Genomic DNA, 24,246 nt, shown 5'->3' with positions numbered 1-24,246 from the left:
TATTTCTTTTCTTTGAAAAGCACAGACCTTTTGACACTTGTTTCAATAATAATTGGTGTTCCACCCTGTTTGTGAATTTTCCTGTAATAACACTAATGCCTTGAGTTCCCTTTCCATTATGTCAGTCTGCTTGTGTTAATAGCACACAGCTATTTTAGCTGCTGGATTTTTTGTTCACCTTTTCTGCTCTTATTTTGGTTTTAGACTGCATTTGGCTCCATAGTTATACTATATACAGTGCTTTCACTGGCAGTATCACATGCCTGACCCTTTTCTCATCATTAGTTGCATTTTCTTTTTCTTCAAATCCCCAAAATACCCTTCTCACTGTTATTTTAATGTTTATCTGACATTTTCCCCCCTTGCTTTCTGGATCCTGAAGCCAGTGAGGAATTTATGTTCACCTCCCCAGGCCTTTCCTTGCTGTGTTCATGATGAGGATTGTGCCATGGCGGTTCTAGCAGTTGGAATATTTGGGTGAAACCCTCCTGAAGACTCATCTTGCAGTGAAAGTACCCAGAAGCCAGCATTTTATGCAGAACTAGTGGCTGAGAGAGGCAGGAGGACCGTAAACATTTCCTCAAGGGTCACTCGGGCTGTGTGAAATGTGTCAGTTCTTTTCCAACTGGCATGTTCTGCACTTGCTGGACTGAAAGACATACTCAGTTTTCAAGGTCTGGGCAACACGAGTGTATTTTGAAATGGCAATGAGAAGGAAATGAGTGCTTACAACAAACACTGGTATGGGACAGTAAGGTGGGGTTTATTTGGTCTTAAATGGTCAGAATTTTATAGAGGACTTCCTCCTGCCAGCCATCCTCCCGTTTTGCTGGAAGGAAAACCTATTGTTAGCAGCAGGGACATTATGAAAGCTTGAGCAATGATGACCTCAATGCAGAGGTAATACACATCTGCATAAATGGGTACAAAAAACATGTGTTTGTGTGTATGTGTATTCTTCAGTCAAAAAAAATATGTGTGCAACCTGTAAGGCTGCAAGGAGTTACAGCCCTCATAATCCCATCTTCCACTGTAGAAGCAGAGGCTGCAGCAATCAGTTAAGAAGATGGTTGAAATTCCTGATCACAGATTAGGTAAGTACATGATGGAACAGCAATTTGTTTCTCTCTTCTCTGCTAGCTCATTGGCTAGTGTTTTCTCACGGTGATGTTTTCTGTTCAGTACTACAAGCTCTACAGGCTGAATGGAGTCAAAAAAGACTTTACTGTTGCCTTTGTAATGGGTAAATTTTATTTTCGCATCCTTCTGCACTGAAAATTAAGCTTGCCAGTAATATGCATCAAAATGGAAAAATACTTTTAAAATAAAGGAACAAAACCACGGCACTACCCTGTTTTTAAGAAGAGTATGTATTATAATATGTCATCTTTATGTGTAAGATGTATATCTCATCTCTCTTTAGTCAGCTGTCTCTTAAAATATTTTTATCTTGCACTGGTGAAAAACATATCAGTGTTGTGAGTCTGTCTTCTAACAATTACATGATCTTAATCTTTACTCCCAAGATGTAAAGTTAAGATGCTTCGGTTTTCTACAGCTTTCTGAATGATGTGCAAGACCATCTATAAGTCTTCCTGCTACCATTCTTCTTATTAAAGCTAGTATTTTTAACAAGAATATGTTGTAACTGTTTGTTTCAGTTTTTCAGCTGATAAAATGGTATTGTTAGAGAATGGAAATCATATGTGTAGCTTCATGAAATACAAATGTAACAAAATAGAGGAGCAGGAAGAAGGTTTCTGTTGAAAATGTTCTGTATTTTTTCTCAGGATAATTTGTGCCATAGCTTACTTGGCAGTGCCTGAAATGAACTTAAATAGGAAAAACTATTAGTTCATTTAGACCCATACCTTTATTCTTCTGTGTCTCATACTAGATTCTTTCTAAGGAGTGGGAGAACCTCTGTGACTGCCAGCCCAGTTTTGTATTGTTAGTGAAATTGCTTCCTCCTGGCCTCTATTATATAGCTTCCAAAATTTTCATTCTTGGTCTTTCATGCACTGTTGTTGAGATATGAATATAATTTCTTGTTTCCTCCCAAGATCTTGGTTCTGAATCCTACTGGTTTACCTTACACCTCAACAAGTATTCTGTTTATTTTAAGAGAGTTTCTCAACCTATTTAAGTGTTTCAGAAGTGGACTCAATGGCATCCTACACCAAGGCGTTTGACAGAGTTACAGTACTTACAATGCTCTTCAGGTATTTCTTTCTATATTGCACATTGCAATTTTATTTTAACAGCTATGTTCTTATTCTGACATTAGGCAAAATAAATTAAAAATAAAAAAGAAAAGAGAAAAAAACAAATGGGAAAAAAGCCTTAGCTCTGGTCCTTATTCTCTGTGTCTTTGACCTAACCTGACTCATACCAAGGTTAACTATCATGATGTGGGAAGGGAAAGGACACGTCTGTTAACAGACAAGTTAAATAGGGGCAAGCTGCTATTTGCTCTGTTGCAGTTTAATAAGCCTAAAGGTAAAAGGTAGAAGACAAGAATGTTGCTTTTGCAACATTTTCTAGCTGCCAAAAATCTAAAATATCAAAGAATCAAATCACCACAAAATATGTAGGAGTGGTCTCTGCTAGAAAGTGAGGCAGGGGGTAAAAAGACTGATCTTGTAGACAAGGAATAAACTGGTCTTCTGCCTTCTGAGTACAGTGGCAGTGAGTTTTAGGCATTCCATCTAGAGTAGAGCATTTAAATGGAAAAAAGCAGTGGAGGATGCTGAGACAGAAGTAGAATAGACCAAAAACTAGCATACTCAATAATGAAGTTCTTTACAAAAATAGTTCTATTTTAGATGTAGTAACTTAAAATAAGATCTTATAAATTCCTTCCTGATGAGATAACATAACCATGGCTGTAGTGTACAGATGGTGCAGTTTATTTACTAACTACATTTTTTACGTCAGTTGGCAGTAACATTTTAGTAATACCCAAATATGCATCTTAAGTGCCTCTCTCTAGGCATCTCTACTGGAAAATTCAGGCCATGGTTGCTTTGAACTGCTTCAGCTGCTATTTTCTTTAAAAACTTATAGTATGGCTGTAAAGATAAATACCCTTTAGCAAAATCAAGAGGGGACTGTGTTATCCTAATTTTTATTTAGTTGGAAGGGGATGAATTTGAAGCAATTGATGAAACCAGATCAAAGTTTGAACTAATATCAAAATAGTATGAATTATTATAAACCTCTTTCTCTCTCTATGAAATGAACTCAGATCAGAGATCACAACATAATAAAACAACAGCTGTCACATCCGGCTTTCTCAAGTACCTGTTTGATTTTAATTATTTTTTGACAAGTCCAGAATAAACAGTCTGCTACCTGAGCGTTATCCTCTGCATTGCTTGTATGAAATCTTATGCCAGAATATTTCATGCCTACGATTTTGCCACTTCACGTGTCTGTGCAAGGCAGATTCTGATCCTATACAGTTAACACGCAAAGTGAGTTTCATTCAAAGCATATCTTGACAATATGCAGATATAATTCCACAGAGTGATAAATAGTAGGTTAATTCCTCAGTGAAAGAACTAGGTGCTGTTTAGAGATTTGGTGTTCATTTCTGAACACTCTGCTGACAAGGGGCATGAATCTAAAATGCAGCAAACAGCCCTGCCATGAGATTTCTGCCATTGTTGGTATCGACTTCATGAAAAGAAGTTTTGTCTTTGAAAGCAGTGCTGGCAAAAACACCAGTAGGCTCACACTGCAACGGGAGGTGCTGCAGCTGTGATGGAATTCCTGCTCCTTGGTGACTTTCATGTCCTGTGAGTTTGTGTAAGTACTTAAGGTCCAGGTCCTTTCTGATACCTTGTGAAGGTCCCTTGGTGTATGAGGGACCAAGCACTGAAACTTCCGAATGTAGCATGAGGTACAAAGTTCAACAAGACAGCAGTTGTTTGTTAGGAAAAACTGTGGCTGCTGGACATTCTTGTCATTATTTTTTTGTCCCTCTCCAATATTGCCTATCTGAGACCTTGGCATACTCTTACTTCTTTGTACAATACCCACAATCCTTCCTTTTCTTTGTTGTTTCTTACTTCCCTCTTTCACATGGAAGGCCGAGCATCATCTACTTTCCACTGGCAAAAAATTAACTGTTTGTGTATGCAGTCAGTTCACCATTTACTTAAATTAGCAAAAAAAGAAACCAGAATGCATTCATTTAAATACTTAATTTTCTACATTCCAAAGCATTGTATGTTGTTATTTTTAACCTGGTTTCCTAGGGAAAGATGTTCCTGCAATCATTTTTCACTAACCACCCACTGTTAATAACTTCAGGAGCTTTTGTGTTGATCTCAGACTTCAGCTGGGACAGAGATCTCAGTTCTGAAATCCACAGCTTCACGAATGCAGACAGGCAGGTAGAAGGGAGAGGATCCAGTTACCAGGCTGGTGGGGCTGTCACACAAGGTCAGCCTTTACTGCTTGAAGTAATAGAATCCGCATGGAGGAGACTTCACAAGGACGGCCACTGTAGAGAAAGGGCCATCGGCATGGGGCACTGGTGGGTACCAGGAGCCAAAGCAGGAAGGGGCAGTCCCAGCAAAGGTGCCCTTCCTTCACCAGCCTTCGGTGCTGCTCCTCATGACTGCTTCTTGGCTCTTCTTGACATGCTGCTCAGGAAAACGCCTCCAGATCGTGAACGTAAATGCTGCACAAGAATATACCGGCTTTTCAGTTTGCCCTTGGACATTTCTTCTGCACCTCTTTTTGTAGTCTCAGACTGCTGGCCCTTGGCCCTTGTGTCCCTTGTGCACCAGTCTCTTCTTTTTCTTGTCTCCTTCCAGTAGGACAACCCAAAGTATGTTGTCCTGGATCCTACTGACAGCATCCTTCGTGCTTGTCCGCAAGCCCTCTTACCTCTGCCAAGACATTATGAAATAGCTGTCTGATTTCTTCAGGAATATACCAACAGAAAGAGAGCTAGGCATGATAGCAGGTGTAGATGAGCTTGAAACATGGCTGTACTTTAGGAAACAGCCACTATGGATGCAGACCTGTGTTGAGAACAGCTCATGGTAGTGTCCTGACATCATTACAGAAACAGTGGTACCATTAGTGGTCCAAAGGCTAAAAATGCACCTTTCAAGATAAACTCATTGCATCAATTTTATCTCAAATCACAGAGTTTGTTACACAAACAAAACCCAAAGTCACCAGTGTTTTTTCTGGTAATGTCCTTTTATTCTTTCAACAGTAAGATTAACATTATACTACAATGTTACCCAGGGGAGGGGCCATATTTGAAGTAAAACAATAAAACAAAATTTAGGAACAGCCAATAAGCAAATGCTGAAGTTGGCTGTATGAATCATGATACAGTAAATTCAACTTCTAACAATCTTCTGATTTTATGGTATGAAAGAGATGGAAGAATTCTGGTTTGGTTTGTCTTTATTTCTCCGGTTTCTTTGCTTTTTTTGTCTTGCTTTTTAAGCAAGGGATAGATTATCCCTCTTCAGTTTGATACCACACACTCACCGTGTGGTACATGGACCCATTCCTGCAATATGGCACATGTTTGGGAGTGAAGCTGTTTTGAAATGGCACTTTCAGCATAGATAATTGCACCAGGAATGCTGCTTTTGAGGTATCTTCAGACTTGAAGATGAACATGAGTTGGTAAAGCTGCTTTTCTCAATAGTCTGCTGGTGACTATTGGAAAAGAGTATGGTGACCTGTCCAGGAGACACAGGCACTTGCTTTCCATTATGTGGGCACCTTTTATACTAAGTCTGCTGCTGCTTCAACTTCAGTTTTACACCTGCTGCACTGGTTCTCTGTTTGCTGTTTCAGCAATTAAATAATATAGTAGCCTTTAGAAGTGTGTTTGCAGCAATTCAGAGAAGAGTAGTACATTTTAAACTAATAAAAAAAAATCCCTTTTTTTAATTCACCAGTCAAGTGAATTTCTGTTTGGCTTAAGCAGATTTTAAAATCCTGTCTACGTAATTTGTCTTGTTAATAAATTACAGGGCTTTATACCACATCACTTCACTGCGAATAGATTTGAAATATATAAAGATCAAAAATACACATATTTTTAACAATTTTCTGACATAATAGCCAAAATAAAGTGCCATGAAGCTATTAGCAGTAAATTAAATTTTTTAGTATGTAATTTAGTATAAATACTGACAAGCTGAAAAAAAAAAAACAACCCCAAACAACAATTGCATACTCATTAGTCATTCAGTTTAGCCGTACAGAGGCAGCAGTCGGCCAGGGTGTGCGTTTTTATGTCTGCTTCAATTGCACACTTCATTTATTTGGACATGGCATAGGCGGCTTTCTCTGTCACACGGCATCACTGCACGATTAGCAAGTTGCGCCCCAGGGCAGCTGGGACGCTTTGCTGGGGCAGATGTTCTTTTCAGCTTATTCAGTGGCCGTTGTGGGGTTGTTTACTGTTGTCATAGCTACCTGCATTTCCATAGCAGCCGAGCTGTTGTGTTCGAAGCAAGTGAATATAGTTATAAAAGGATCATATTTTGTTCTGTCTCTATAACTTACCATCTGTCAGCTGACTGTTCATGATGGATGTAGAAACCAATTTAAGAATAACAGCAGCCAGCTGATGATTTTTGCTTATATTAAAGTGACAATGGATGAGCATGCAAATGCTTCAATGAAATGCTAGTTTCTTTTTTTTTCCTTAATTGTAGTAGTTTGTCTTCCAACACCTTCTCAAACTTCACTGAAATCTTTCTTGACAAATCAAAATGACTGAGTGTCATCTTCTGTACTTGCTCAGGTGTAGGTATTTCTTACGCTTTCCTGTTGGCTCATCCTCTCTGTTGCTTCCAAATTGTGATGTTGCACCTGCTTTCACAGATCCTTTGTAATGAAATTTAATACTCTCCACAGAATTAAACAGTGAATTGATGAGGCTGACAACAAAGGTTTCATGCACGTACGAGCACGAGTATGGTTTGGTGACACAGGTCGCTGTGCTCTACTTCATAGTAGCAATGGAATCACATGCAAGTTTATGGGTAAATTCAGTGTGTGATCAACAAGCCCTCTGAATAATAAACTCTCATACCTTTTCACTGCAGAGATTTGGTTGAACCTATAGTTTAGCAAAGGAGGGGGAAAAAATTAGCCCAGTTGTAAATAATGTATTTATTGGTTGATTTTTCCAGATCCTGACATTGATGCTGCCACTGCCATGATGCTTTTGAATACTCCCCCTGAGATACAAGCAGGTTGTGAGTAGATATTTCTATAGCATATAGCAACATAGACATGTAAAGTTAATATTCTCTTTTATAAGTATACAGCCTACCAGATAAAAAGGATTTAATAAAGAAATATAGCATCCCTTATAGAACCTTACACTTCCTTGACCCTTACACGAGTATAATTTTGTGGTTCACATTACATTCTTTGTTACATGAATAATATTAATCCATGATCTCTAATGTAAAAGAGGGGTTATTGTTATTCATGACATACACTTAAATGAGTAACATACTATTATCCATACTGATAGAAAGACCTGGGGCAACAGCCAGGAGAGAGGCAGGGAGAGAGAGCAATAGAGTGAAGGGTACATGGCATATGGTTTTGTTTTCATTTTGTTTTGATTTGACTCCCATCGTGTGAGTTACCACAGCCATCTGGATACTTTCCATTCACTTGGGCACTGTTTCAGCTCCTTCCTTGCACGCATCCTGCCTGTTTTGCTTTTTTTCTGCTCTGACTGATGCAAGGCAGTAGCAGCTACAGGGAGCAAAGAGAGGTCTCATTTCCTGCCAATACTGTCCTCCCTCTTCTATGACCAGACCTAGGGGTTTGGTGCTGCGTATTAGCAGAGCACTGAAGGGGCCTTGGCCCCCGCTGTACTGAACTGTGCAAATACTGCAGGAATCATCCTGCCCCACAGAGTTAGCAGTGAAGGTATTAAAGGAATCCATAGTGGAATACAGCGCACAGAAACAGGCAGTACAAGAAAACAAACACATCGCTGGTCAGCAACTACGGTGGTAATGCCAAGTGACAGGCAGCTGTAAAAAATAAAGGCAGAAGTTAAAATAGAAGCCATTATCAAGCCTGTCTAGCATCACTGCTATTGTTCTAGCCTAGGCAACCAAATCCAAATTCCAGGGGAAGCCATGATTCGCACTTTGATACTCTGCCTGGGGAAGAGAGTCAATTACCATCAAAGCATTTCCCATGCAGCTGAGGAAAGATACAGTCAGCCTGCCTAGTGACCCTGCCAGAGGAATGCCTTTTGAGAAGCTTCTCTCAGTAGTGCATGATGTACCAAGTTAACTCTCTGTTCTGGAAGGAGAAGAATGGTCCTTGTCCTCTCCTAAACAGCCTTCAGGTACTGCGCGTGGTAAAAGGGCGACCAATCCCCTCTTTGGGTAGGTAGGAAAAAGGAAAGATTTTATTGGGAGAGGGGGTTACCCTTGGACTTAGTGGGAAGAATAAAATGAGACATCTTCCAAAGGATCCCAGATTTAAAGAAGCCAGATTTGTGGGGCAGAGAAAAGAGGGAAAGGAGTTGGTGTAGAATGAAAGTGCAGGGGTAAAAGGGCATGTGAGAGAGGGAAGGGGACATAAAGCAGTATGTGCATGGAAAAGGATGGGGAAAACACTGAGTAATGTGAACTCCTGGAGGAACTGGAGAATGGGAGAAGATTGCAGACAAGAAAAGGAGGAGATACATAGTACTAAACATGTACTAAGCACACTGCAGATTTTTATCACATGCACATGTTTGCCAGCATTGCAGTGGAAGTGATTTGGAGACTTCTACACTTCGATAAAAGTTCCTTTTTCTCTGGTTGAGTTACAACAATAGAAGGCTGCATTTGGGGAATATAGAGAGAACCCAGAAAAGATGGTGGAGGTGGAGCAGAAGAAGAAAAAAGCCTTCCGTAAATTTACCTACCATAGGATTGACCTGGATCAGCTCCTCGACATGTCCTACGAGCAGCTGATGCAATTGTACAGCACACATCATGTGTATTCTCCTGGGCCTGAGGCCTTATTAAAGGACCCGCTCTTTTTATCTTATCTAATACACTAAATTGGCCTGGAGTCTTTCTCTCTGCGGTCTCTTTAGGCACCAGGTTGGCCTAAATCTGCAGTGTGTTCAGTACATTTCACAGACTTCATAGTTTGAAGGTTGGCAAATCTCTATCCCCTTGTCACCTTCCCAGTGGGCTCTTGTGTCAGAATGTCAAAAGTGAGAGGGAGATGAAAGCAAAAAGATGGCTCCTCATTCACATTTCTCCTTTCTTGATGTCCACAAGTAATGAGGCCCTTCTCTGTGTCCTTAAACTCAAATGCAGGGTCTGCTCAGAAGTTCATGAATCCTTCCAGATGTTGGTAGAATTGCCAGGAGGAAAGGGCAGAAGTTTTTATTGTAACCTCAGAGGTCTTTTAAATTACAAAGGAGAAATATTTGGGGGGGTGGTGGTGAGTGGATACCTTGAGGAAGTAAATCAGCCTGTCCTATGAATTCCAGTTGGGTCTCACTTAAGTACTGTTTGATCCCTTGAAGACTGAGAGTTCTGTTGCTGGTATCAGACTGTGGTGTCAAGTATGTGCATAAGGGGTGCAAAATGCCCCATCCTCTGAAGACAAGATTTGAAAAGGGAAGAACCTAGTTTGCTGTTTGGCCACAGGTGTTAATACTTGACAGAAAACATTCTTTCGGTCCGAGTCTGACTCCAAATATGCCACTTACTGGCACAGCAAAGAGTCAGATGGAGGCAGAACCTGAGGCCATTTCACCTTATAACAACTCTGTGACTCAAGAAGTTTAAAACTGGTCAATTAAGACCTTTGCCTATTCTACCAACGTTTAACCATTGTTGTGACAAGTGGATAACCTCCAAAGCAGATTGTGAGAGTCTGGATTCATTTTCTGTGGATGGTTACATGTATTGGCTTTTATCTTTGAAGACATCTTGCTTTTCAAGTGGCATAAAAATCAATGTTCAACTAGGCAATGTGAGTGCTAAAAGCATCTTTAGGTTGAAGTTAGCTACAGCAATTATTCAAAATCTTATTGAAATTTATTCTTTTAATATAGTCTGTCATAAAGGAATCCCATCTCAGTGGCATGAGAAAATCCAGTGTAAACTATTCCTGCTTTGTAACAGATTGATTAATTAGCTTTACTTTTTCTTTTATATGAAATCTTGAAATGTTGTCTGACAAACATTGCTTACCATTTAGCCCAGTTCCATCATGCTTTAGTTTTCATTCAAAAAACCAAAAAGGCAGAATAAAAGAGTAAAACACTGTTATTAGGATTATTTTGTGTTTGTGTGGGTTTTACTTTATAGACTCATGAAATTGATTGTTCACTTTGCTGCTAAAGGATAGGAATTATACAATTATAGTTAAAGTGTTAACATCAGAAATCAATTTCTAAATTATTAACACTTTGCAGTATATTCACAGACCAAATGCTTCTATATTGTAACTAAAGGCAGTTCAAAGTAGCCAGCTGTGTATAGGTTTCTACTGAAACATGCAATCCAGCTGGAACCAGGAGCTAAAGCGTGAAAGATACTGTGATATGCTAAGGAAGGGCGTGTAAGAACATAGATTTAATACTTCTTTTGCCTCAGTTTATTGAAGTCCTTGTGTTTGATCAGGTTTTGTATAGTTAAATTATGTTTAAAAAGAAACAGCAGCTGGAACATCTGCTTTCTTCAGTAGCAGAAGAAATCATAAGTTACAAATAGTTTGGATTTTTCTTAGTAGCCTGTTCGTGAATATTAATTCCAAAATATGTGATTTGCATTAAAAACTGTATCTTGACCTGCAGGGGACTGGGTACTGTCTGCGCCATCTTGGGCAAGTTGCATCACGTTTCTGGACCTGTTTCCCTGATGGGAATCTAATTCACAGAGAGGACAGAGGAAAAAGGGATGGGGAACAAATGGTAGGGCTTAATTTAGAAATCATGGGTATTAAGTTAGTGAAGTCCATAGGTTAGTTTTGTACAGTTGTTTTTTTGTACAAAAGATTTTCAACACTTCAGTTCTTATCGATGTCTTGAAAGTAAATATTACCAGCTGTCACTCCAGCATAGCATTCTCTATTCCAGAGAGTGTAGCATTCTGGGCACATCATTCAGTCTTGCCAAACCATTGTGTTTTGCCATGATTAAAATGGAGATTGGTTTTGGTGATTTTGCAGTGTGTTTAAATTCCTGAGATTCAAGTCACTGGAAGCATGTAAGTAGCAACACCTTCTTAACTGGTGAGCTCATTCTGAACTTGGAGCCACTTGCTCTTCAGGAAGGACCAGTGGAGAAGTGAGGACGAGTAGTGTATTGCTGCTACTGCTGGTGAACAGTCCTGTGGTCATAGGGATTATCCTGGAAATACTGATTTAATTCAAGAAGCTTCTTACTCATTGCTATTACACATAGCTTCAAGTTCACGTGTAGTCCTTTGCCCATTGCTGTATAATTTGTGAATTGCACATAAATGTAAGTATATTTCTCAAGCTAAAGTTTAATACTGCAAACAGCTATAAAACTGCTCACAGAAAAGTTTGGGTAGAAACCAGGAACCTGAGAGTCCTGAACATCCATCTTCTGGTTTCAGTACTGCTCATCACTACTCATTCAGGGTGGCTGGAAAGGGGTGGCCTTCAGAAGACTTTGCAACACTGGTTTTGAGGGTGGTTCCTTATAGGAGTCTGAAGTGCTGTGGTGGAGATGTTTGGGAAGATATGAGCATGGAGTTTTGCTTGGTGCTTCTAAAAAAGCAGGTTTTCCAAGGGTGAAACTGGTTCTCTCTATGGTTTGGAAATCTTTAATAATCTTTGTCTGAAAGCATTTAAAACCCAGACTAGATACATATATTTTAAATTTGGTAGGAGAAGAATTCCCTAAAGAGATCTACTAATACTTTTCCACTATACCACTAAAATTTTACCCCAATGAAATTTTCTGTTTAAGCTAATGCAAATGGATTGTATATGTGGAAGGTACATATACAGAAATCAAGACCAAGATAAAATTGCCTTAATGACAGTCAGAAATTCTTCAAATAGGATAAAATAGATCATGCTGTTTTCTTGGGACGTTTTTATTGTGTATTGTTGCCTTGGAATTTATGTGCTGAAAAAATCTCCAGAGCAGTTAATTAGGGGTGAGATAAGAAAGGGTTTATTTTGCCAAGGCTAAGATGTTACAAGACGCGCGCCCTGGCCGTGCCTGAGATGTTACATTTTATAATACCATCCATCCAATCCCAGATGTGTCCACCCTGTGGCCTTTACTCTGGTCCGCCCCGGGTCCACCCCTTGAAAATGGGTCTGGGGTGCATTTTGGGACCCCCTGTTCATCCCACCTTCCTCTTCATCAGAGCACAAAGGGTACATAGTTACCTAATTCTTGACCGTATTCTGTGGTTTAGGCCCTGATATGCTGTTCTGCCAACAATCTAGGCCTTGCCTTGACAAAAGACTAAACATTTCTGCTATATTCAGGAGTAGGATTGATATAGGGAGCAAAGAATGGGGTAAGAGGGTTAAGGAATATGTAAACAAGGGTGCTAGAGAGAAAGGGACAAGGGACAAAGGAGGGGGGGGTTTGCTGCTTTTAAAATCTACTTATAAAACAAGTCTTACAAATATTAGAAAAATAAAAAACATTAGGGGCTTAAGGCATCAATATGAAGCTTGAAAACTCTAATGTTGTTTATACTGCTTGTGAACAAGTCACTTATTATAACTTAGTAGACAGCTTCCAATCTAACTTTTAGTATCAGAAAATGATAAATCATTGTCAGTAAAAGGTCTCATAAAGCTGTTTTTGTTGACAATTTCATTTTAAAACAAAAACTAGGAAAATACATTTTCATAAGGTTCAAACTTTCCCATTCCAGTTGCTGGATTTTAGTTGGTGGGGTTTTGTTGGTTTTTTTTTACTTTGGTGTTAATGTATTAAGTCATTGAAGTGATGGAATAGAATTGGAAAGAAAACTTTTATGAAATACTTTCTACTTCTTTCTCCCTAGTCCTTGTAATACTCTTGGACAAGATATGAGTGTGATAGGATTATCAGGATACATTTCTGTCCCCCACCTCAAATTTTTGTTTAGAATAAATGGCTTTTTGGATGTATCCTAGATTGACAGTTTTTAAGGACTACAGACTATGAAATTTAAGAGCTTTAAAATTGTTCTTGAGCAGTAAAATAGAAGTTAGGCAGATGGCATCAAATTTATGCCTGGGATAAGATAGTTGAAGTGAATAAAGTTACTCATTTGGCAGATAACATTTGCTTTTGGCAACTTCTAATGTCCCATCAATTATACATCATCAGCAAGTTCCGATTTTCAGTTCTTGTAGCCTGAGATAAAGTACTCTGCTAAACTCTATACTGGAAGAAAGCTTGGCAGAAAATACATGAAGCTGACACATTTTAGCAGAAATTCAGTACCTCTTGTCTGTAATAATTTCATCTGTGCTACAAAAGATGGGTCAGGGAAGGGAGCCCTGAGATAAATGCATGTTCCACATGATGACAAAAGAAGCAAAGAATCAGTCTATCCCTACAAGATACTTTCACACTCCCATATTCCACTTCTTTAAAGTTCATTTTCAATAAATACTATTCAGTCTTCCTTACTAAGTATTGCCTACCTTGAGCTGGACATTTTAATGAAGTGTATGCTTGTTTCCCAGATAACACAAAGAACATGTTATGTTTGTTACCCCTTTCTTCTTCATTTCCTTGACAGCAAATCTCACTCAGTGCTGATATTTAACTTCCATGTGCCAACATTTAACCAAGAAGTTAGTTTCCTTTTTTATTGAGCTGTTGGGGTGTCAGTGTGTCTGGTGACTCTATCCATTGAGTATTTCCTCCTTGTCATAGTTTGAGACCCCTAAAATCCAATTCCCGAGTTCTTTTCCATTAACGATCAAATCTTCAGGGAAGGACACAGTCTGACATGGTTTTGATTGTTGTGAAGGTCCTGGATGAGGTGGTTGTCTCAGCTGGAGTGGGGAAGCTTGCTTCACCTGCACACACACTTGCAAATAAGAGATTATGGATGCAGTCTGTTGAGGGATGTGATGAAAGAAGTCCATAGTTTGGGATATTCTACTCGGCTAATGTGCACTCAAGACCGTGCTCTGGATTAAGACAGTCCTGCTCTGACTACAGAGTGATCATATGGCCATCTACTTATTTTACACCTACAGGGCCCAAGTACAGGCTACAAAACAACATTGGATTTTTGAGGGGCTTTTGTTGGATCCTTTTAACACTGGCTGAACAGAGTGTCTTCATGGATTCAGATTATGATATGTTCTCTTGGACATCATTCACTTTATTTTCTCTTAAACTATAGTATGAATGTTTGCTACAAAAGACAGATTTTTCCCCTTGGAGAATTTCAGAGATGCAGTCTTGATATTTGACATAAGCAGCATAAGATCCAAAAATCATCTTTCCATTCATGCAGCATATTCTCTGTACACAGTTTAACTCTAGTCCAGTGGAAGTGTTTCCTGGGATAGTTTCCTGAGAGCAGAATGAGAACATAGCAGTGATGAGAGTTGAAAGGTGAATAACGATTTTGTTGTTTCAGACTCTTTATATTTCACTAGGAACATTTTGTGAAAGAGGAAACCTTCATCAAAGAGACGCACAGGTCTTTTTGCATTGTTTTCTTGAGCTGAGTATCTCAGACATAAACGGCTCTCGCCACTTGCACAGAAAAGGTGTAAATTACATTTCACACTTCAGCCTAAGCATTAGGAACCATGTAACCTGCCTGTACTGTTGGTTAAAGAAGCATTAGAAGAGAGAGGTCTGGAATGTAAGGTGTTAGTCCAGGATGGCAGTGATTGATGAAATGGCTTGGAGTAAATTATCTTGCCTCTACACTTTGAATCTTCAATCTAAAATATAAATACCTCACCTCGAAGTATGCATTTGAAACGTAATTAAAGCTTGTAAGGCGTAAATATATCTTTGGAATAAAAGCACCAGGTAATTTCCAGTAAATAATCCACAACCCTTCAAAAGCACAAAGATGTAGAAATAATTGGATATAAGTAGCCATCTTCATGCAGCCTGTACAAAGGCAGGAAAAGTGTGTGGGTGTTAGGGACCATGTATTAGTAGTTTACAATTCAGTAATTGTTATTTTTGAGAAGGATGAGTATTGATGCTTTAAATGTTGTAAGTAGAGATGCACGAGCAAGAAAGATCGGTCTTACAGTGGCACATTGGTTATGTGGGTAACTAGAAATTCATACCTTTTACCATTGAATTATTTTGATTCTGCTTTTCATTTTAGGTTTAAAATGCTATGGAAACTAATGTACTAGCAAGTTGGGATGTTTGGTGCTGTTTTCTTTATGGTTCTAGATACTTACTGAAAGGATACACTGCATTGTCCAGTGTCCTCCTTCAGTGATCCATTGCATACCACCTTTCTCTTTGTCTGAGTGATGTAGTAGTGGTATTGCTGCATCATAATTCAGAGAGTTTGGGGAAACAAAACCAAAAATCTGTGGCAATAACAATGCTATTGTAAGCTGAAATAGTTACTGAATTCTTAGATATGATTTCAGCACACAGAGCTGTGGTGTACTTCGAAGAAAAGTTAGAATCCCAGAATCATAGTTAAGGCCTCTTCTGCCCTAAATAGTCTATCGAAGCCTTTCAGTGAGTGGTGGCATGTGGCACAGACCAGACATCAGTGAAAGGAATTTCATAGGCAGAAGAAAATACCAAGTTGTCTCTTTGGGGATATTTTCAGAGGACAAGCAAATTTCCATGTTTTCTCTATTTTCAAACATTTGTTAATCCTTGAAGGGAATATGTGGAGTGTGTGTGTGTGTTGAGGTGGGAATGTTTTAAATGTGAAGCCTTTGAAGAGAGTGTTTCCTGGGTAGCACACCGTGACTTAGAAAGCTGCAAAGAGTCAAGGAACATGGAGTATGGGTTCCAGTGAGGATGTCAATGTATAGAGGGTCTAAGTTGTGAGACTTGGAAGTGTATTTCATATATATATGTATATAAAAATATATATATACATATGCATATATATATAGGAGTGCAGGAAAAAAGGCAACTCAGGGAAGGTAAAGAAGGAAAGACAGGAGACTATAGAATTGAGGAGGAAGCAAACAGGATTTTTTGAAGAAGCAATGGGATTTGTCAATAAGGCAGAAGGAGAGGATAGGAGAAGAAAAAGATTAAAATAAGCATCAGCTAACTCTGCCAGCAGACCAGGATAATTATATGGTAACCATGGAAAGAAGAGTTTGGGCATCAAGGAGCCTGTTGCTCTCTTTTTGCAGTAGAACTTAGAGTATGTTTGCTTTGAAGTTTTACAGTGTGTATATTTAGATAATATCCATAGCTAACTGACACATGATTCTGTGCGTTTGCATAAGTATTTCATTTCAATATAAAACTCTGTGGTTTGTATCATAGTAAAGAGAAAAGTCCCAGATCTTTCTTGGTCAAAATCTTTGTCAAAACTCTTGGTTCATTTCTTTTAATGGGACTTTATAAAATGTAGAGAAACCATACTGTGTAGTGCAGTATAAAATCTGTCCCTCTTAAAAGCTTGTTGGAAAAACTATGCCCATTGAAAATTATGTCTTTTTATTGATCTTTTGGTATTTAGCATGTTTATCTGTTGCTTTGAATTTAGCTGTTATCTGTGCATTTTAGATTAGCCATATCCTTGAGCAGGCTGCTTTTCTTTCATGACACTGGTGTTTCGACCATCTCAAGGTCGTGCTGTTGAAACAAATAATAATTAATTCAGATTTTGGAAGTTTTTAGCAATATAACATTGCTCTACAGTATCTACAAACCCAAACACCGGAGCATTGAAAGCATCATAGTGTCCCCTGAGTGAAAAATTTTATCAATTTCTCATGAACTAGTGCTGGAGGGAAAAGTGTACAAAGTAGTGAAGCATAAATAGCAAAATGCAATTTTAAAATTATTTTGGTCATTGAAAGCTGACCCAAGTTGTTATAAAGTAGGTTCTGTAATTTTAGCCATTTGAGACTGTACTTAAGCACTTAAATATAAATGATCTGTTCTTCAGAGGTGCTTAGAAGGATGGGTGTAACACAGGGATAGGATTTGTTCAGGGAAGTGATGTACTCTCACAAGCAGGAGAAAGAAAATTATTTTCCCAGAACTAATCTGTGTGGCCTGGAGTAAAGTAAGGTGAGCACCAGGATAGCAGAAAGGGAGTTGTGGATCTGGCTTGGTGTTAATACAAAGTTGAAGTCTGCCTCAGCAGCTTATAACTAATATACTTCTGAGCCAATATTCCTCTGCCTCAGAATACACTAATATTTTGGGGTGTGAGTATTTGAAGATGGGCATGTAAAGTGTATATGTTGACTCTTACGCTGAATAAGTTTTCTAGTCTCCTTGTAATTTGTTTAAAAATAAATTCTGTGGGTGTATATAAAGTGATAAGGTTTACATTTATCTTGTATGTGTTTATATAATATCTGTGTGTTTAAAAATAATATACCCAGAGTAATGATCATCATTTTCTTTTTGGACATTCCCCATTACGGGAAGTTATGGTATGAATGATGACTTGCAGTAAACAGAAAGTGACCAAACTGGCTAGCTACGGATGTTAAACATGCAAGTTGGAGTACAGGCTGTTGGAGGTTACTGCTCCAGCCTGAAGGGACATAACATCTGTGCAAACAAATGCCATTGCATCTAAGTAAGTCCCTGGTAAGTGCCTAGGCTAAGAACTGTATTCAGTAGTCCTGCATCTCACAGTGGAGGATGAAAATACTGAGACCTGCTAAGGTAACTCTTCCTTTGATGGTGCCTTGGTGGTACTTCTCTGCTGTTCATTCAGCTGCAGGGCTGGCTGCCCTGGCCTGAGCAGTACACAGAAATATGCCTGCATAACGTAGAAAACAAGTACTGTGTTGCAGGTTAAAATCATCTTGGCCAGAGATGCAGTTTCTGATACACAGCCAAGTTAAAAGGCCTCAGTGAAATCTCTCATCTGTAGTGGCCAGTACCTACACAGTTCAGTGTCAGTGGCATCAGCATGCCTTGTTGGATGGGAGAGGCTGGGCTGTGACCCATCCCTGTACTGCCAGGCTGGGTGACAGAGGTTATTGATGGCCAGAGAGAGGGGCTAATTAGTGGCATGGACATAATGTCTTTTTAGCCTCTTCTCTCCCTTCCTGGTAAATACATATTTGTAGTTAATATTTTATTTTGCAGGAGGCAGAGGCGAAGAGATTGCTGCTCAGAAAGTAAACTGGGATGATAAAAAGCTATGAACTGTATTCTTGCAATGAAGTACTTATGCTGTGTTTATCTGTAAAGGATCATTGTTTCTTTTTGTAGACAAAATAGTTTAATCTGTTCTCATAGATGATTTTGACTCTAAGCACATGCGTTCCCAGCAGAATGGTAATTACAAAACAGAAGTGATTTAATTGTACAAGGAATGATCTGCAGCAATTAGGTCAGGCAGTGGCTTTCGCAAGTCATGTTTTCATTGGTTGCTGTGAAAGTAGCATTGGAAGTAGCATGGCACTCAGAAGAGTTGAGGCTGAGATGTCCAAGGTAAGCAGTGCACAAGCCTCTCTAATGATTTTTCAGTACATTGAAAAGCTTAAGTTCCATGTTGTGCTCCCATAATTTTCTAACATTTCTTTTCAAAGAAAAAATGTTTTGTGTTTTGTTTTTAGTTCCTTCGGGAGTGATACAAAATGGAGCTCGAGTACTGAGTAGAGGAATATTTCCTGGAGCCAGGCCATTGCCAATCAACCCTATAGGAAGCATGGCTGTCGCAGTAAGGTAAGAGTGGTTCATTGGGGGATCCATATGAAATAAATTAGTATTTTGCAGAAAGTGTAAAAGTATATGTGAGCTCTGGTCAACAGATACTTTGCTGCTTGCTAATACTTCTGAGGTTCTAAATGAAATAAAACTCTGCCACCTAAAATTCTTGGGTTATCATTCTTTGCAACATAGTCATGGCATATATGTGTTGCACACTGGTTTGTAAAAAGCAGTTTTATTTTCACTAGCAAATTACAGACAGTTTATAGTGAGAACCTCCTACTGTGGCCTGTTTTTCTAAGTGCAGAAGCTTTTTCCTGCTGCTCCCCCACCCCTTTTTCTTAAAGATCTTTTCCTGGATTAAATACCAGAGAGAAGAATATTGATAATATTAAAGCAAACCCTGAAAGATATCAGAGCACATAGCTAGCATGTTGTTATTAACTTGGGTCTTTGTGAGGGTATTTCTTTCACTAAAGTTTTATTTCAAGGTTATACTGAAACATTCAAGGGTAAAATGTTGTTTAAGATACTCAATTATCTCAGGAAGCAGGGCAGTAAGAGACATCTAGTGATGGCCGTAAGAACTGTGGTTCCGTGGTTTGCTTGCTTAAAGCAGTACTGGTTTATTGGTGGAAGAACAATTTGCCTCAGGTGTAGCTCCATTTTCAGTCAGTAACAATAGAGATGAATTTGGTCAAGTGTTCTGCCAGTGCCCTTCTCTTTCAGAACTCTCAGTATCTGCAAAAGCTATTTCAGCTCAGGCAGTGGGTTATTCTGGGTGGGGTTTCATAATTAGTGCTGACCCTGCTTTGCTGGGCTCTTCCAATTACATCCTCTTTTCTCAGGAAACGGCTGCAAGGCAGTGAAATAAAGTATCTTGAAAGCTCTTATTTCATTATTATTTACTTGGGGTTTTATACTCAGTTACTCTTTAATTTTTTATCCCTTTTCAGAATCAGTGTCTAGCCCTTTGGGTGCAGTATTTCAATAAATGGAAAGAGAGACAGAGAGAGCCTGTGACATTCGTGTACTCTTGATGCTTAAAATGCGTAGAGGGGAAGACACTAATTGAAATAAAATCCATATTTTTTGATGGGCAACTTTTTCAGCTGTTTTTCACATTTGCTACGCTGAAGGGATACAACCCCAAGGGTCATCCTCCAGAATTCTGTGGAGTTCCCTCCATCTGGCTTTACCGCAGCCAGGCCTTGCTGGCAGCGGAGGTCAGCCTCTGCATCAGCTTTGCCACTGGCTTTACCCAGGACTTGTATTCTGCTCCAGTGGGGATTGCAGAGCTGTGGGACTTCTGGGTCATTAATTATATATCATTTTTATGAGGTTGTCCAAGCTAAATGGAGGACATAGTGGTCTGAATATTCTATGTAGAGTTTATCTGCATTTCCTGCTTAGACCCTGTTTCATAATCAGGGTTGACTCAAGGAGGAGATAGAACTGTTTTACTTCCAGGCCACTTGAAAACTTAATTCTGTATAGGCATCCTCAAATTGCTGTGCTGTAAATCTGTATATAGTTAAATTTTATGTGTTTTCAGAGGACTATTTCTTATGTTTTTTTCCAGCAAGTAGAGAACAGGATCTTTACCTGTTAACATAGACTTGGGAAATTAGGGATTTTACCCCTCCCTTGCTTATGTTCTTTTTGCTCTGTCTCGAAGAAAATAATTTATAATTAGTTAATGCAGACATTTCTAATTCTTTTTGTTCTCCAGCCTTAGGCAGTATTAGAAATAGCTTGCTATGAATATATTCCTAGTGTGCATGATGTCTGCTCATGTTTAAAGGCTCCTGCAATATCCCCTCTTTTAATTCTTGAAAGGCAGGGTTTGGCACAGACAAGAGGCTTGGAAGCTTTTGAGAAGTTGGGGGACTCTACAACAGAGTTGTACAGACAGTTTTGCCTTGTTTCCCTCAGGAATAATAATATTCAGAATTTCTTTAGGAAGAAGATCAATCTGGATTCACAATGCCTCTTAGAACATCATCTGGTCCTCTCAAAACTAGATATTTCTGTTATCAGTTACTGTAAAAATGACATTGTTTCTCGGTGCCTATCCCTCTCCTCAGATACACAGGGCTAAATAGGACCTGTCATGCTGAGTTTTCATGGCATCTCATGAGAATAACTTCTGCTTATAATGTGCAACAGGGGGAATTTACCACAGCATCCATGCAGCCTTCTTTTGCAGTTAAGAGTGGGAGTACTGCTCAGATTGAGCTGTCATTCCTGCATAGAGGACGATGCTCCAGTCAGGCTGGCAGGGGATGTTTTCAGACCTGTTTAAGTGCAGGAAGGTTGATTTCCTCTTCTAGCTTTCACCAGGAGGGAGGTCTGGGCAGGAATGGGCGGTGGTACAGTTACAGTTCTGCAGAAATTGTGTGCCTCTGGCTATATATTGAGAAGCCTGACAGCTTCTTTCTAAGAAGTTTTTACTCAAGCGTGTATTTTCTTGAGAAGAGTTCCTTTGGTGTTGTAAATGAAAGGCCTAAAGCCACTTAAAGAAGGTAGTTCTCATCATTCATATAGGGCACGTCTATATGGTGCTGGTCTTCTGTTGGCGCTTCCTTGCTGTCTGAGCTGTTTATTTAATTTTGTGTTTATTTCCTCAATATCTTAATGTTCTTTGGTTTTGTTGTCCCCCAAACTGGAGCATATAACTCGCAGTATGTTGTCCTGTTGTGCAGTGTCATTAATGCCAAAACAGAGTAACAAAAAGGTTGGTCTTGGATTAAGTTCACAGTTGTAATGAGGTGGAGTGTTTTGACTCGTGTTATTCAGAAAGGAGACCAAAGCCATAGCACTGGACTAAAATGCTGAAATCTGTGATTTCTGATGTGTTAGCTCCCATCAGTTGGAAGGTTTACTGTGCACATCTTTGACAGTGTGACTGAATGCATTTTGTTCCTGCACAAGGTATCAATGTGTTGCTGGTCCCTTCTAATTACATGTAATTACTTTATATTTTTATATATAAAATAAAGTACAATTGAATTAAGTACTTCGGGTTAAAAACCCTACTGAAATGTGTTTAACAAACATGACTTTTCATGAATAAAGAATAGCAATTGAAGAGAGCTTCATTATTTTGTAGTGCATTTGCCTTAAATTGCACAAATAGGCCTTTCATTCCAAACTAATCTACAAATGGAAAAGGCATCCCACACTATTTTTACTTTGACAATCATCCTCTGGTGTTAAATCTCCACAGCAGAGCATAATTGGATGTGTTTTGACAGTAGCTTTTTATTTACTTTATTCACACCGCTTTTAGCTTGTTTACCATCCATATTTTCCATGTTGTGGCTGACAAGTCTAAGACCCACCCAAAGACAGCAGGGAAAAATAACGCTTCAAAGCTGCACAGCGTGTAACATGCCTCTAACATGAGATCCATCATATATATTTTTGGCAGACCATATCCCCATACAGTTCCCTGAGAGAATCTAAAAGCAAATGCAGTGATAATCTGAATATGTGGAAAAGAAAATATTAACTTACAAAGGTATTCAATGAAAGCAGGCAAAGCCAGTATTTCTTTACATGCAGCAAGAAGTTAGTTGTGCTTTGAAGGTGAGCTCTTCCTCTTCCTATCATCCTCCATTGGAAAATATTTTTTAACTGTTTTCCTAGCAGAACTTCTGTGTTCACTTTAGTAGGCACAGTCTGTCAAAGTGGCAAGTTAATCTGCCATCACATGTCTTGGCAAGGTGCAAGAAGTTCTATCATAAATAATCACCTTCCATTGAGTCAGATATCACCTGTTACATCAGCCCTTGGGAAGAGCACACGTTTGGAAAGTGATCCAACATTAGAACTGTTGGAACTACAATTTCAGTACATTCAGCAGACAGCCTCCACCATGATGTTTGTGATTTTCTCTGGTTATCCATAGTGGTTATGATTATCTCTGGATATCCATAGTGATTTGTGACTATGTCAAAGTCCTGCTGCAGTGCAGTAGAACTGCTGAGCCTAAGCCACATCTGCCTGATGTGGACAGATCCACTCTGAGGGGAGGTTGAGAGAAATTCACCCACAGAGAATCTCACCAGCTGTTTAGGACAGGCCTTGTAATTTGGTTCAGGTTATTCTGCAAAAGATGTTTTACAAAATATCTGTGGTAATTTTTAAAAAGAAATTCTTTATATGCTACATATGCCTAGGTAATAGGTTAGATTACTTTTGCTAGTGTTTGTTAGAAATACCTTGGGTTTTAAATTATTGCAGGTTAAAAACAAAAATTAATGGGATATTACATGGGGTTTTTCCCTTTTTTTTTTGCAATTCTTCTTTCACCAAACATTTGTAGCTTCTCTGCCTGGTTTTGGATGGGATAAAGTTCATTTTCTTCCTACTGGCTGGTACAGAGCTGTGTGTTGGATTTAGTGCAAGAATAATGGGTTTATTGCTGAATAGAGCTTACCCCAAGTCAGGGACTTTTCAGTTTCCCATGCTCTGCCAGTGAGCAGGTGGACAAGAAGCTGAGAGGGAGCATAGCCAGGACAACTTGACCCAAACTGGTCAAAGGAGTATTCCATACGATAGAGCATCATGCTTAGTATATAAACCAGGAGAGTTAGCTGGGAGGGGCTGGTTGCTCCTAGGGGATGTGGTGAGTGGTGAGCAATTGTGTTGTACATCCCTTGTCTTTCTTGTGTTTTATTCCTCTCTTTGTTCCTCCCTTTTCATTGTCATCGTTGTAACAACATCATTGTTACTATTGTTGTTATTATTTACTTTATTTCAATTATTAAAGTATTCTTATCTCAAATTCTCCTCCCTGTGCCACATGGACCTGGGAGGAGCAAGCAGCTGCATTGTACTAGTTGCTGGCTGGGGTTAAACACCAACATTGTCGAGGAATTTCACAATGATCTGTAAATTGCAAACAAGCTTCCTAGGGAATTTCCCTCAGTAAACAAAACAAAAAAAAAAACACACACACACACACCAAAAAAAACTCTGTTGAGGTTTCCAAGATAAAATGTTCCCTCTTCCTAGGGAAAGCAAGTGCATCCACACTGGCAGAGCTACTGCTCTTCCTTAATTTTGAGGGAGGGGAAGAAAAAAAATTAAAAAAAAAAAAAGAAATCAACAAAACGCCCAAAAATGCAACAGTAACAAACCTTACCTATGAGTAAATCATGAGTAGATTTTAAAATACCTGTTCTGCTATTAATGCCACAGTTCCTTATGCAGCTCCTGGTCATTGGGGCGTGACAAGAATTTTGTGCCTAACTTTATTTGAAGATGAAAGATTGTTATTTAGGATTATTTTCACTTTAAATTTATAGGGCAATTACTAGATTATTCCTTGGGTGTAATTTTAATTATTGTGATTTTATTTTTCATGCTGGCTTCATTTTTGCTTATTTTTTCCTCCCATT

The 24,246-nt window shown here is 39.0% G+C and overlaps 1 protein-coding gene across 9 annotated transcripts in view; it reads left to right on the top strand.

Annotated features, from left to right (window-relative positions):
• FOXN3 (forkhead box N3) overlaps positions 1-24,246 on the top strand; it is a 208,150-nt gene that overhangs the window by 171,767 nt on the left and 12,137 nt on the right. For 5 of the 9 annotated variants that reach the window (XM_064658947.1, XM_064658945.1, XM_064658944.1 and 2 more), the window contains 2 exons: positions 7,185-7,250; positions 18,745-18,853. In XM_064658947.1, the coding sequence (XP_064515017.1) occupies positions 7,185-7,250; positions 18,745-18,853 (175 nt within the window). The remainder of the gene's footprint in view (positions 1-7,184; positions 7,251-18,744; positions 18,854-24,246) is intronic. The other 4 variants (XM_064658948.1, XM_064658951.1, XM_064658952.1 and 1 more) reach the window with 2 other exon arrangements.

This window comes from Pseudopipra pipra, chromosome 6 (assembly GCF_036250125.1).
Source record: "Pseudopipra pipra isolate bDixPip1 chromosome 6, bDixPip1.hap1, whole genome shotgun sequence".
NCBI classification, from domain to species: Eukaryota; Metazoa; Chordata; class Aves; order Passeriformes; family Pipridae; genus Pseudopipra; species Pseudopipra pipra.
The sequence above is the reverse complement of the archived record's forward strand: the minus strand, read 5'-3'. Positions and strand labels throughout refer to the sequence as shown.